Genomic DNA, 15,571 nt, shown 5'->3' on the forward strand with positions numbered 1-15,571 from the left:
CCGGGACTCCAGGGTGCTCCTGTTCCTGAAGTGTCAGACCCCGGCCTCGCCCCTTCCAACATCGCTTTCTGGCGTCAGAGGCCAGGAAGCCTTTCCCCAAGGGCATTGGCTAAAGGGATCCACCCGATCCTGGACCACCAGTGGAGGCTGAAGGGAGGGAGGAGGCTGCACGTGGAGAGAGACAGATTCTCCGGCCAGAAGGGAGACAGGCAGCCAGAGGGTGGGATAGTGGGACACACTCAGTGGATTTCCCATTTCCCAGAGGAGGAAAGTGCAGAAGCCCTTTGCCCAAGGCACGCGGTGGTTGTGCAGAGAAGGTGGTAGTGCAACCCAGTTGCCCAGCGTCCTAATCCGGAACCCAAGGACCACACAGGGTGGTCCTCGTGCCTACCCTTGCAGCCTACAGAATCCAGGGCCCAGAGCTTGCGGACCTACTAGGTGCGCAACGCGCCCTGCTGCCCGGCAAGGCACTGCGGCATGCCTGGCCGGCCCGGGTGCGGACGCGCGGCGCCGCGGGGACGGTGAAGGTGACCGCCTTCTCCTTCCTGGCCCCGAGTGCTCTGCGCTGCGGGGCCGAGGGATGCTCGGGCCCACTAAAGTTTGCTTCAGTGCTCGGGGGCCCGAGGAGTGTCCCCGGGCAGGGACTGCGCGCGCCGCAGCGGGGGTCGACCCCCATCCCCGCGGCAGTTTGTGCGCTCTTTTCTGGTTCCGAAGCGTAACTCCCAGTTGTGGGAGGAGGTAGGGGTTCCGAGAGAGGGTCTCCTTCCCGAAGCCTGCCTCCTGGCCCCGCCGGCCACCCTCCCGCATCCCACCCTCCCGCATCCCTGCAACTGCCCCTCCGGGCGGGACCCGGGCCTGGCTCCCCAGTTCTGCGGCCGCTCCCACCAGCTGATTTTGACAGAGGGGGGTCCCGGGCGGCGCGCGCGGGCGGAGCGAGCCCCTGCCAGATCCGGGGATGATAATGTGCCGGCTCCATGTCGCGGCTTCGGGCTGTCCAGGCTCCGCCCCCTGTGAGTGTGTAAGTGTGTGATGCTGCCGCGGCCGCCGCCGCCGCCTGTGCAGCCGCCGCCGCCGCCGCCGCCGCTGCCGCCCCGGCTGCCGCGCCGCGCCGCGCCGCTGCCGCTGCCCCGGCCGCCCCCGCCGCCGCCGCCGCCGCCGCCGCCGCCGGCCCGCAGCCCGCCAGGCGGGCGGCCTCGCCGGCTCGAGCCCGCAGCGGCTGCCGCCGCAGCGTCGGGGCGCTGGGCGCGCGGGCAGCCGCGGACCGAGCGGACCCGAGCGGGCGGCCAGGCACTTGCCCGCCCGGTGCCGCCGCCGCCGCCGCCGCCGCCGCCCCAGAGCGCAGGACCCGGCACCTCCGGCGCCCGCCGCCGCCGCGGATGCGGCCCGGGCACTTTTAGCCGGGCCGGAGGGCCGGAGAGCAGCGAGCGAGCCGCGCCGAGAGCCGCGCAGACCCGCCGCCAGCAGGGACGGACGCCCGGCCGCCGCAGCCGCCCGGCCGCTATGGATCTATTCGACTTTTTCAGGGACTGGGACTTGGAGCAGCAGTGGTAGGTGTTGATTTTTGCCTTCTCCTTGGCTGCGCGGGTCCCTGGGCCGGGGCTGGGCTTTTCGCCTTTGTTAAGAGGAGCCGGGGTTTGGTGGGGCGCCCGGGACGCCTTCCCAATTGCTCTTGGCCACCTCTGGCCCCGGCCGCCGCGACTCCTCGGTCGGGTGCCCGGGTGGGGGGAGGTGCGGACCGAGGGAGGGATGCAGGTCCCGAGGGCGTCGCTTGGCACTCCAAGTCCAGAGAGTTGCGTCTGGCCCAAATCGGATCCGGTGCTGCCCGGGGGCTGAGGCGCGCGACCTCCGCCGGGATTTTCTCCCCAAACGGCTGGCCGGGTGGCCTTCCCAGCGCACCGGATGCTGCCCGCCCGAAATGCCCCCAACTTTCCAGGTGCCCGACGCCGGTGGCCGGCCGCGGGGGGCAGGCAGCGGCGAGGTGCCACCGGCGGCCCTCCGCTTCCTCGGCGGCCACCGCCCCCGCCGCCACCCCGGTCCCCACACGGCGCGGCGCGCACACCTTCTCTGCCACCCGCTCGGCCCAAGTTCCCCGCACTCGGGCGCCGAGCGGCGGCTTCGGGGGCCACCGCGCGGGGGCCACCGGGTCCGGGCCAACCGCGGCGTCTGGCTTTCCAGACTGAGGGTTTTTGAAGTTGGCCCCTAAAGTTGGCCGCTCCGACGTCAACGCACATTTAATTAGCGGCCGGGCCCCCGTCCGCCCCCCACTGGGAGGCAGCCGCAGGTTTGTGGGTTTAATGGGCACCCAGCTCGGATTCACAGGTTTAGTCGGCTCTTCCCCAAATACCGTCAGCTTGTCCCCGAGAGGTTTGTGAAAGATGGTGCAGAGGTGACTGGGGAGCCGGAAAGTTGTTAGTCTGCGTGGTGTGCGCGCGCGTGTGCATAAATAGTGATATGCGTACCTATTAACTTTTACAGAAGCTTCACCTCCTGCACCAACGTTATCACTGTTAATTTGTCATAACATTCTAACGTATCGATTTCCCCCCACAGCCTATGGAATTAGACGGGGGGAAGGCGCGGCGGCAGCGACTTCGAATTGCACTCTTGGCTATTGCCTTTTCAAATGTAGTTGGAATAATCTATAGTAGCGACCGACAGTGCGAAATCTTTTGCAATGTTAAACTACTGGCAGCCGTTGACGATGAATGCTGTGTATTTTTACAAGGATTTCCCTTGCTGATGTGATATTTTAGGCAATTTCCTTCTTTAGAAAAGGGTCATACTCTTAGCCAATAGCTTCATCATGCCAATCATGACTCCTTTAGTTGCAAATCCAAGATAATCAGAACTTAAATACATTTTATTTTACAGCGATTCCGGGTAAATCCTTGAAGCCACAAATTACACTGTATCAGTATTAATCTGTAAGGCATTTTTGATACCATGCAGGGTTTTATCAGCTCTGCAGAAAAACAGGTTACAGTTTTTAACAACCATGCTGTTGTTATTTAAAAGTAAAGATCACGGTAAAATTACTGCTCAGTTAAATATTACGCTCCTGTGTACAGCCTTTACCCTGCTTCGCTAGTTTATTTTGCACACCACTGATAACCACAGCATTACTATTTGCATACAATTTGCCTCATATATGGTGTGGGTAACATCATTAATGTAACAGACGTTATAAGTGATTTTGTGGGTGTAGTTCAAATGTTAAACATATATACAAGGTATTAGGTTTTTAAAAACATGTTTATTGTTTTAATTTCAGTTTAATCTTAGGCACATGCAGTTGCATATTTAAAGGAGGTGGGCTCTTTTAGTTGTGATTTCTTTTTGTCCCTTTTTGGAAACTATCCCTAACTATGCCACATCAGTTAAGAAACATGCAGACTTGGACCCTCCGTGGATATTATGTGAAATACCGCTGCATTAGTATAACACGTCTGCATAAATAAGCTGGCCTTTTCCCTCTGTGCACACGTTCCAGGAAAATTTCTCCTTCTTACTGTTTGATCGTGAGGGGCAAGCTTCCTTATGCATCTGTGTTTGTAAACATTTGTAATGCGGTTGTGCGCCTGTGTGTTGTACACCCCGACAGAGAAAAGGAACATCAGTGTGAATAGTGGATGAACTAAAAAGCTTGCTATTGCCTTGAATGGAAGTGTGTACCTTTCCAAACTCTCTTTGGACATCCAGAGCATGCCAATTACATGTTCATTATATGTTTACTTCCCCTCCTGGGGAGCAAGTAGTTGCTTAGACTGATGGCATCCATTGCTCCCCACCCCTCGCTCCCCAGGAGGTCCTAGGAAGGAAAAGGCGCCAGCCAAGTTAAGGGTATCATTTCCATTGGATGTCTTCTCAGCAGTCACTTGTGGGACAGAGAGCTCTGAGCCATCTCTACCGCAACCCTAGATGTCTGACAATAACTGGATCAGGCCAGCTAAAAAACAAACTCATCTTCCAAGACTTAATGAAGAAAGACTTTACAGACACAGGCATATGTGTCATTTGCAAACACTAGACTACAGTAAGCAAAAAGTGCGTGCCCACTTAGAGACATACACATTTGTCAGGAGGAATGCAAATGGAAAGGATGGGGCATGGGTGACTGCAGGGTGGATGTGCCTAACGGAACAGAGCCCTGGACTTCACACACCGCAAGAATCTCTTAATGGGTCATGCTCTGGAGTCGATTAAAGGGCCAAAGCTCTCGTTCTTCAAGATTCCTGGGTGAATGAGCAATGTTCACCTGTGTCTGAGTTTAATATGAACCATTCTGTGAAATAAGAGGAAGGCGCAGATGGCAGTGTGCACCAAAGACACCACTTGCTCTTAAAAAAAAGAAAAAAAAAGGGGAAAAAAATCAAATTTTATCGTTGAAATCACTCCGTAGACTTGTCTGTGGTAACCCAGTAAATGAATTCTTGAGGTGTCTGGAGATCACGTGGCTAGATTTGGACTTGTTTACCAGCAAAATCCGAGGGCCTACCAAGTGCACAGCCTTTCCGCCCTGCAAGCACCCCTCCCGTATTGATTAGGTGTTGCTTCGTGACAGGCCGAGGTTCTTCGTAGGAATGCTTATCTTCTTTTTATTATTGAAAAAGAAAGAAGGAAAGAAGGGAAGATTGATACAGCAAAGGGCTCATTCTAAAAAATAAAAAAGGAAAAGGAAACCACTGTGATAGCAAAATCACAATGTTCAAAAGCCTGGGGAAAATTGTAGTTAAGCCATTGTGACAGTGGCCGACTTCTCACTGCGAAGGACGAAGGCCGGCATCCATGGTTTGTAGTTTTTATGTGGTGTCTCACAAGTAGCCTAATTAGAGGCGAGCTTGCAAACGGGCAGTTATACAGGAAGAGACTTAAACTCACTAAACTGTTATATAAATAGAAAGTTCAAAGGTCTGTGTGGGGCCGTCCAGGCTGGGAAGGGGCCATGTGCGGGCCAGGCTTCTGCTCCCCCGGGGCTGCCCCAGCGGCCCCGCTTTCCCCAGTTTCCCTCAGCCATGGGGGGCGGGGACCCTGCTCTCCAGACAAAAGTGAACTGTTTCAGCTCCAGCTGGGCATGGCCCATGCACTGCAGCAGCCCGGCTGCTTCTCCCTGCTCTGCGCGCACAGATCTTGGAGGCCTCCTGCGCTGCAATCCTCCGGAAGAGTGGAAGAGGCCTGTTTATGGATGGGAAGGTCGGGGAGAGACAGGGAACGCAACCTTGGTCTACCTGGGGGTGACAGGAATGTGGAGGGGGCGGGGCGGCGCCTCCGGGTTGCCAGGATTTCTCTTTCTCTACCTCCAGCCATTTATCTTTCCCCCTCCCCCTCTGTTTGTTTTCCACTGCAAGGGAGACAGTCAGTGGTCTTTCTTTTTTGCTGGTACAATATGCATTCTCCGGCTTGTTTGAGCATTCATTCAGCAAACCACTTGGGCTTGAGTTTCTTAAGGGAGTATATGGGAGGGCGAGACTCAAGGTGGTGAAATTAGCCAGTGATGAGGTCTCCTCCACACCCACTGAAACCCCCAAAGATAAATGCTGTCCCCGTAAATCTTAAAAGGCACGTCTATTGGACAAGGAAGAAAATTATCTCACGTTAGAAATCAGTTTAATGATACATGAATTGTTTTGCTAATGATTCAGTCAAGCATTTAACAACTTTAAAATATACAAATCAAGATTGAAAATGACTGCCTCAAATATGAATCTGTCATTATAGACATAAACAAGATTCCAAACATTTAAGCGTTTTGTAGATGGATAAAAATTACATTGTATTTAAACATGCTAATTATTGTTGAATAGCAATGGTTTTAATGTGCTGAACCTTTATTTCATGCCCATTATTCTTAGCTGAGACTATTTCTTGCATGAAAAATCTGCACATATTTAACAATTTCAGAATCATAAAGGCCCAATAAAATGGCCATCTCTGGAACAATCTAGAAGCTGTAGTCCTATGAGCTTATAGCTCATACCTCAGAAAGGGAAACTACCACATACTTGATTAGCTTGTCATGTAGACAAAACAACTGGTACAGTGACTACATTTTTCGCTTTTAATTTTGTCTTTTTCTGATTGCTGTGGGATAAAGAAAGAGATTTTAAAAACTTGTTTACTGATAATGGAAAGAAATGTGTTGCTGATTTAAGAACTCAAGACCACAACCTGGAAAAACCTTTTTGAGGAGTGTGTGTGTGTGTGTGTGTGTGTGTGTGTGTGTGTGTGTGTGTGTGTGTCACCCGTGTCTGTAGTAGGATGCATCATCGTTGTTGCTACTGTTATTTGGGTGTTTACTCTGTGCCCCAAACATGACGGAGTAGCTAGTGCTTTAAATACTCAGTCTCACTGAATCCTTCAGACAACTTTATGAGATGGGACCTATTATGATTTCCATTTTTGGGTGAAGAAATGGAGGCAGTAGCTACTCAGTGATGCAATTCAGGTTCCAGCCTAGATGGAGCTGATCCCAGAGCCTGCGCCAGCAACAACTGACATATTGTCTGAGCCTTTCCAACAGGTGGGATCCTTCTCCATACATCATCTCATTTGGTCATTGTGAATCAGAACGTACACGTGTTATTCCCATTTTACAGATGAGCAAACAGCCCTGGAGAGGTTGATGGACTCACCTAAGTTCACACAGCCTGGTTAGTAGTAGGGCTGGGTCAGGAATCCACATCTCCCAATTTCCAGCCCAAGTGCCTTCCTGCAAAACCTCATTGCCTATTATTTATTGTTACTGTGTGGGTTCGAGCATTTAGCTCTCACTGAAACAAACGGATTAGACTGTGTATATGATGCTTGTGTAAAAAAAAAATCTGTGGAATTACCATGTAATCGACTAGCCATGGAACTCTGCTTTTTTCTTTTAGTTGAATAAGGAACAATTTATGTAATGGTACAATCTCTTAGCACTTCTTTTATGGATGCCCCTTTAATGAAAACGTATGAATGGCAAATTACAATATATATGTGTATTGTAATTTGCCATTCATATATATCGTATGTATAATATATATATATATATATATATATATATATATATATATATATATATGGCAAAACTCAAGTCCTTGAGAACTGTCCATTTAAATTCGAATGCCCTAATTTTGAAGATTTGGTACCTGAACTTAAAGAAGACCATGGTATATTGTCTAGTTAATTGGAAGCCTCAAAGCTGGGCATAGGAGGTTGATAACATTTCTTTCCAAAGCTTGATAACTTACCACATCTATCATTTGATTTGATCCTCACAATAACCATGTGGGTTTGTCAGGACTGGTCTTACTGGCTCCATTTTGTAGACACGAAAACTGAAGTTCAGAGAGCTTAAGTGACTTGCCTAAGTTTTCACAGTGTGTGGATGGTCTCAGGATTTGTGTTTATTGCTCTTTTCACTGAGTCACTACTGTTGCATTAAGTCGTTTGTGTTTAAATATCCACGCCGCTTCCTAGGGAATGGTGTACGCCCTCGCATCATTCAGCACAGTGCCTTTCTCATTACAGGTGCTCAAGAAACATGTGTTGATTGATATGAGAGCCCCATCAGCTCCAAGAGTGCGCTATGCAAATGCTTCTGTCTTCCAAAGACAGTTGCTTAGATCCTGGTGGTAATACCGCCCCTCTGCCTGCTTGATAGTGTTCTAATTGTAACTTTTTGAAGGTCTCCTAGCCAGTCTGCTCTCTTGCACAGAAAGTAACGAGAAAGAAGGATAGTAAACAAGGAAAGCTTAATAGGAAAAGGCAAAATTCGAACCCCTGTTATTTATCAGTGTGCTTAAAAAAATAGATTTCTATGAATTCTAAGATATGCTTAGAACTGAAAAAAACAGCTTTGAAGGTAGAGGGGTACAGGACTGGTATTGTGTCTCAATCTGTGCGGAGAACGTTGAAGAAGAATGTGTGACAAAAATCTGAAGAAGAATTGAGTGGTCGGAGGGTTGGGATTCCTCCAGCTTTCCTTGAGTTTCAGCCTTTATGACTTGTATTTCATCGTGAGAAGCCTGTTTTTCTACTTAACTGTAGCAGATCCACGCCATAAATTATCATGACTGTTAAACAAAGGTCCAGCACTGGGTTCCCCTAATGTAAAACTTTTATGTTGCACTTTAATGAAATTTTATATGCATGTTCAAAGCGAGGCACGCTTTATACCATGGAGAGGGCGGTGCTCGGAATTGTTGAATTTATTTTAAAGTAAATCTTTTCGATGACCTTAGCTGCTAACATCCACCTACTTACTGAGCTGAGAAAAATGATCTGAGTGCTTAAATAAAATGGCATGATTTAAGCAGGGCTGACAATAGCCCTCCAGCTAGAATCTGATTTTGATTATGGATTGCTTAGTTTATGGAATGCTATTTTTCATATACCTGTGCATTTTGCTTCATTTTGAAAAGAAAATCAGCCAGTGATTGAAAGTAATCTTTGATTTGGTTGTTCAATAGGCTTGTGCTGGTCTAAGAAGGTATAAAGGCCACACATTGGGAAATAAGCTACGGAAACAGGTTGTGTTTTCATTACAAACTTAAAATCACTCATCTGTTTATTTTTTCAATGTTCATTTTGCTGGAGAAAAGGAAAAGAAGAAACCCATCACTTCCATCCTATAAAGAATGGGTTTTTTTGGCTTAGATTTCCAAATAATAGTTCTTTGCATCATCGACCGGCTTCAGTGAAAACCAGGTCTCAGTAGCAGACACTGGTGGCCTTGATTAAACCATATTCCTGGAGTCCAAATTTTGTGTTTTGTAGGCCACATATCTCCTGGCAATAGCACTGAAATGGTTTCTTTTTATATAAATAAAAAATAAAACCCTACTCATCTTTCAGTGGTGCTGCATTGTAACCTGGGCTTTAACAGTCACTGGGAGAAGTTTCTTAGGAGTCTGATGTCTCCTTGGTCTTTGGGTCTCTAGTGTGATTTGATCAAACCAACCCACCAGAAGGAGCGTGTTATGAGGACACTTGAACCTTCTGACTGTGGCAATATGTACATGACGACCTAACTGTCTGGTGAACAACGAGAAATGCAATCACAGAGGCTTTATTTCTCCCTCCAGGATGTCAGTCAACTAATTTTTTTTTAATAAATTAATATTCCAAAGGGACTGGTGGTTCCAAGCCAGGTCGGCACAGCCACAGTAACTAAATTAAATTCCAGAGTGATGGATGTTTCTGATGAAGTGCCATGGAATCCTGGAGAGGTCTCATCAATTAGCCATTATTTATTTGCTGGCAAAAGCCTTGGCTCAGGTGTGTAGATATTCATCAATTCCTCAAACCCAGTGTTTCAAGACTGGAGGGCCCTTCACCATCATCTGGTCCAGCCTCCTCTTCATACAGATGTGGAGACCGAGGCCCAGGATGGGAAAATAGCTTGCCCAAGGACGTACAGTCCATATGTGACAACGCTAGGTCAGGTCCGGAGGTCTCGTGTCCTGGTTCAGTATTTGTCACCCTCTCCAGAACTGTCTGCACTGTGTACCTTCTCTGTGCCCAACGCTTTGCTAGGCAGTCCCTTTTAGGGGGAGATAAAGGAATGTAGAAGATGACCTCTGGCCCCACTGACTTGACAGTGGAATGTAGACCTGGATTGGGGGAAATAGTGTGGCATGGATGTAAGTAAAATAGGAATTCAGGGAGAGAGAACGTGAGCTAGAGGAGGAGAAGCAGTCCTCCTCAATGCCCAGAGTGAAATGGAAAGCCAGAAATGGGGGCTGTTTAGAAGACCAGGAACAGCCAACACTTGCTATTAAACAGTTGCCTTTGGACCCGGAGTTTACTGCTTGAATAGTAGCTCACGTTCATCACATAGTTGCTGAAGTTATGTTTTGCTGTGTGCGTGGAGTGTTCTCATTACCACTGACCACCATTGGCTGTGGGTTAACCACAGAATTCTGGACAATTATTTGACTGTCTGAATTATGTAAATATCGATGCAAGCATTCTTCAAAGAAATACCAAATGAGAGTTTGTTTTCCTGAATCAGTTGAAGCAAATGTTTGTAAATTGGCACAATTGCTGGCAAAGTAGCTATTTTGAAAGAAGCATATATCGTGGCTCTTGAGATGTACCCAGATATATCTGTTCTTTTGTTCTTTCTCCTTTTTTAAAAAAATTATTAGCTCATTTTTGTGGAAGGTGTGTATTGATGTTTTTCCTTTAGTCTTTCTTTTTCCTAAAGTGTAAGTTGATGCCTTGGTACCATCTGATTGGTGTTTACATCTGTGTTTACAATGAATTGTTTCGGCCACCAAATAATTCTTTGTCTGGCTGTCTCATCCTTCGAATCTCAGCTCTGTCTCTGGGAAGCCACTAGCTACAATCCTCCTATACCTCCTGCGTCCCCAAACTCACATACTCTTGCCCTGTCGGGTTAGACACCCTTCCTCTGAGCTGCCATACTGCCCTGAACAGACTTCCAATGCACCTGAGTTGTTTTGAGGGATGAGAACATGTCTTTTATTGGTGTAATCCTAGCGTCTGGCCCAGAGTAATAGCCTAATGCAGCCAATTCAGAGTGCAGCATCGTTGGCTTCTCCGATTCATTCAGGCGCCGTGTTAGGTCTTCAAAATATTACCTCTAGGTGGGAAACCATAATGAATCACATTAATAATAATGAGTAAAAATAATAATTAGAGCTTACATTTCCTATGTGACGGCTCTGAGTTGTGTTATCTGAGTTCCCTATTTTACAGGGCAGGGAATCTGGGACAGAGGTGTTCAGCGACTTGCCCAAGGTCACACGGATAGTATGCCGCAGAGTTGCGATTAACGCACAAGCATTGAATCCTTAGCTGCGCTGCTAGCCCATGATGATACCCTGGGAGAGATGCTAGAATAGTGGCAAGCCCTGTGTGCTTTGGGGCTTGGCAGCGGATTGGGCTGATGAGGCCTTTGTCACTCATCTTTAGTATTTACAAGCCAGCATTGGGTTGAAGTCCATAACCATATATGAGGTGTAACTGACCTGATATCTACTCCAACAAGAGATGCTCGATTCTGCTCCTCTTTGGTGTAAGCACAAGATTCGGTGCTTGGGAGGAAGATGCATTGAACGTGGGCTCAATGAGGGTGGAGTTTTTTGGGGGGCGGTATTGTTTACCACTGCATCTGCAGTGCTTAGAACAGTGGCACACAGTAGGTGCTCAGTTACTTTTTGTTGAATAAATCAATGGGTTGATATACAGTAACCTGCTTAATGCTTTCTGTGATCAAATTTGTGAAGAGATAGTTCAGAGGTGCAAGAATGAGGTCTAAGAGAAGATCTAAAATCACGATGGTCAGACAGGTAGGTACAGGTAGACGTGTTCAACAGATAGGCTCCTGAAATAGCACGCTTATTAAAGTTTTATAAAGTAAATCTCTCTATGTGCATCTGCTTGCTAGGAATCCTGCGGGGAATTCTTTGTTGATGAGTGTAATCTCTCCTAAGCAACCCTAAACTTATCAAATTTGTGATTTTAGATTGTTACGCATAGCAGTTTCTTTTTGCGAGGTGCACCTACATTTAGTATCTATAACAATGCTGTAAGGGTAATTTTGCAGACATTTTTTTAAAAAGGTGTCTTAAATTGTTACTGTCATCAGAATGAGGCTTTCATGTAGTACAAAGGTGGAGGGGAGAGCATGCCTTCAACATTTGCTGAATATTTGTCTCCATACTTTTATAGCATTTTTTTCCTCTGAGCCTGCTGCCTTGTTCGTGTTTTTTGTTTGTCCTTCCCTCTCTACCTCTCTCCCTCCTTCCTTCCTTCTTTCTTTGTTTTAAAAATAGTTCCTGCTTTGGAGGCTAACCTAGGATTTGGGTTTTCCTAACGTATTTTTAGACCGAACACATTTTCTATTTATGCCTCTGGAGGATTCAGATTGCAGTTTCATCTCAAGGATGTGCAGAAAAGTTTCCCTATGTGTTCATTTTGCAGCACTCTGTAAGATGGTTTGAGAGCCAGCGTAAGAGAACTCGTATTTGCCAAGCACTATGTTCCATGCTTTACACACACCACCATATTGAACAAGCACCCCAGAAGATAGGTGTTTTTCCCCACTGCCTTCACAGAGTTAGACATCAGCTGTATCAGAGTTGATGGGTAACTTAAAACTTCAAGATTAATTAAAATTAACCTTGGGAAAAAACTCTCTAAATATTATTTTTTTGTTTTTACAGTACACACTTAAAGGTCGTGAGATGCAGGTCAAGGAAGACAGAAAGATAAAAGGTGTTGAAGAAATCTAGGACATTTTAGTGGAGGTAAAGCACCCAGTTAGCTAAATTAACCAGGCATTAAGGTACATATTTGGAGGAGAAACTAGATACTTATGGGTTTTTAATAAATTAGGTCTCATAATCAGAAATGAAACATATCCAAGTATTAAAGATCCAGGAGGAATGCAAGAGCCATGATGATCTTTTTTAAAAAGTTAACTACTAAATATTAACTATATCCCTTTTGCTATAATTAGACATTTTGGCCAATTACTTTTTTGCAGTTCTGTAACAGTTTAAACTTTAAACAGTTCACATGTATTCGGACTGCGAGTGATAAAAGTTCCTATCAAGAATGATGAAGACGATTATGGTTGGATTCTGATTAGCATTTTACCCTGAAATTACAATGAAATGCCAATGCACACTCTAATGCCACTGAAAAATGACACCAGTGGCAGACTTCTACCACAGGCTTTTGTAAATAATCACAGTTACTCATATATTTTGAACAAAAAAAAATGGAAATTTGATGAACCTATTTCAAGAGTCTTGAAAAGTTAAAGTGAATTCTAACTGTAGATTAGTAGCAAATGATGACAGCAGAGCCAGTATTACCTCAGTTGATTAATTTATAAGGATACTGGTCAATGATTTTAACCAACAGCTATGCATAGTAGAATCCTAATGGGATCTGTCTGTTAAAATTACATAAAGTAGGGCATTTGATTTATTTCATAGTTTCTCAAAGCTCAATTTTAACTTCATACAAATAATGCATTAGTCACCCGGGATAAATGACACATTGAATAAAGTTGTGATTTTGTCTGCTTCACCTAATCTGATTTAGCACAGGATTACATCTGGCTTCTTAGTTTCTTCCTATCCTAAACGTTTGTAGTAGAGTGGGATCTTTACGTCGCCTGTTTCGTACCTCATCAGAGGAGACTGGATCATATAGGCCTTGCCCTGCCTCTGGGTTTCTGGGGTGTGTAAAGAATGCCTTCTGGTTTGGGTGTAGCATTAAGAACTGCCATAGCTACAGCTAGGCAGCAAAACGGTTTATAGACATTGCCCCTCTTAATACACGATTAGCTGAAAGATTGCATTTGGGGCTGGTAACGAATTTGAGACTGGTTAAGTAGTCAAGCCTGAAATATGTGTTATGAAAAGTAAATTTAGCAAAATAGCACTGAAATCACTAAAATTCACTCTACCAAGTTAAAATGTGGGAGGACACCAAACTTTGCCTAGGTGCCCAACTGTAGTCCACCATTTCCAGTGCCCTTGACCCTGGGGTTGGGGAGTCTTTTCCTTGGGCTGTGAATGCTACCGTGGCTGCTCCAGGGAAGTACGTGCCTCTGAGTCTTACAGTGTCACCCATCCAGTTTCAGTGCCAAGTCCTGACTACCTTGTACACTCTGATCACCACTATTGCCATCTTTCTTTGGGTTCCTTGCCTCAATGGGAGATGGAAAGGTGAGTTTGTCCAGCAGAGAACCTTCGAAATCTGTTCGGCCTGCAACTGCATACCAAAATTGGAAGAAGGGGGGAGATTTTAAATTCATGGCTGGCTGGAAATATGTATGCTTATATTTTTAAGATTTAAAAAACATGATTAGTAGAGAGTCCATAGAGCTTCATGGACGTCAGATAACTCTTAAAAACGAAGGCAAATGATGAAGTATGGGGTAAGTTTCCTGAAATTGAACATAATCATAAAAATTCAAGGAAAAGCAATATATTCTGCAAAATTTATGAGTTTTTTGGTGGGGAGAGTTTGCAGAGCTTGACAACCCCCAGTGCATCTGGCCTGGCACATTCCTGTTTGTAATGAGAACCTTATGGGGTGCTGGGCCTCGGTTTTCTTAGGCAGGCCTGCTCCCCAGGGGTATCATAAATGATATGCGAGTCAGAAACTTCATGGCTCATGGCATTTCTCAGAGATGTTTTAGTTAAGCTGCCTCACCCAGCTACAGGGGCAGAAGTTGGGAAACGAGTCCCCTCATAAATCTTCTTTGAGCTTTAATTAATTAATTATTTTTTGGCTGTCGTTCATAGGAATTAGAAAGGGGGAAAGTAACTGAATGAATGTGCCTATATGACTGCACAGAAATGGTCCAGGTTCTTGGGTTCGTGTGACACACATTCATTTAACAGCAACAACGACAATAAGCAGAAAACCGCAGAGGTGCAAATACTGGTACGGAAAAGTTGAACCTACAGAGCCAAAAACAGAAGCAAAAGGTGCAATGCCAGCATTAGGGCTACTTTTGCAGTTTTCTTGTGTCTCCTCTTTCCTTCTCTTTCCTTTTATTCCCCACAGGCTGGGAAAGTTTGGAATCCATCACGGTCTCACTTGTGAACTTGGACCTCACCCTGTGGGCTGTGCGGGGTGGTATGGCTGCTAGGTCATGAAATGGGGATTTGTGAATTCGTGTTTGTTCAAACGTGTGCCAGCACCTGGATTTCCTGAATGAGGCTCGATGTTACTTTTTTCTCAAAAGGAGTTCCAGCTATTTTAGTGGTGGTGATTGGGGACAGGACAACCCCATTCAGGGCTTGTGTAATGTGGATCCTTTAACTCACTTCGCCTCTCCTGTGACTTCGGCCTCCGCTGTCAGTGTGCCCGGAGCCCAGCCAGACCTCAGCAGCCATGAGGAAGAAGCCTGACGCTACTTCCAACTCCGCAGCGCTCCGTGCTCTGTCACCCCCCCTCCCGTCTCTGTCTTTTGGATTCCTGACATTTATTCCTATAAACGGCATAGTAGTTGCAGTTTTATGCACTTCCTTGGGTAGATCTAATGCATTGAGAACAGGACTGCCCCTCGCATGAGCATCACTGGCGTCTTCACTGTCTTCCTTTTAATCATACCTGTTACATGTGATAAATTTTCAGACTTGTTTACCCTTTATTAGTGAGCTGGGATACTTACGGCAGTGTTTCGAAAGGGGAAAAACAACACTGCTTTCTGGGAGCCGTTTAATGAATGTCTCCTAAAGACTGTTTGTGCATTTTATGAGAGCAATGTTTAAAAGGTTGTAGTGAATGAAGCAGCCTACACTGGAAAAAAAGAAAACATATTCTGGGGACAGAAGCCTTTAATATCTTGCAAGCTGTTTCACTGAATTCCAAGTTTCCAGTCCCAAACTGTTGTGGCATCTTGAATTTAAACTGTCAAGTTATTAGACCTTCACGTTCAACAAAATGGAAAGACATTGGAAATTCTAGCCGTTTTGCTTTGGCAAATTAAGCCGTACTTGTTTACGTGGCCGGCGTTTAATAATAAGGCTGAATTTTCATAAATAGACAATGGGTGATGAGGCCTTCCTAGAGTCAGTACGGATACTCTGTATCCCTC

At 46.2% G+C, this 15,571-nt stretch overlaps 1 protein-coding gene across 3 annotated transcripts in view; it reads left to right on the forward strand.

Annotated features, from left to right (window-relative positions):
* Positions 1-1,500: 1,500 nt before the first annotated feature.
* Positions 1,501-15,571, forward strand: part of AFF2 (ALF transcription elongation factor 2) — a gene marked incomplete at both ends in the record, with an annotated part of 497,311 nt that continues 483,240 nt past the window's right edge. For all 3 annotated transcript variants that reach the window (XM_079727720.1, XM_079727719.1, XM_079727721.1), the window contains one exon: positions 1,501-1,547. In XM_079727720.1, coding sequence (XP_079583846.1) covers positions 1,501-1,547 — 47 coding nt within the window. The remainder of the gene's footprint in view (positions 1,548-15,571) is intronic.

The sequence above is a fragment of the Hyperoodon ampullatus genome, assembly GCF_949752795.1.
Source record: "Hyperoodon ampullatus genome assembly, chromosome: X".
Taxonomy (NCBI): domain Eukaryota; kingdom Metazoa; phylum Chordata; class Mammalia; order Artiodactyla; family Ziphiidae; genus Hyperoodon; species Hyperoodon ampullatus.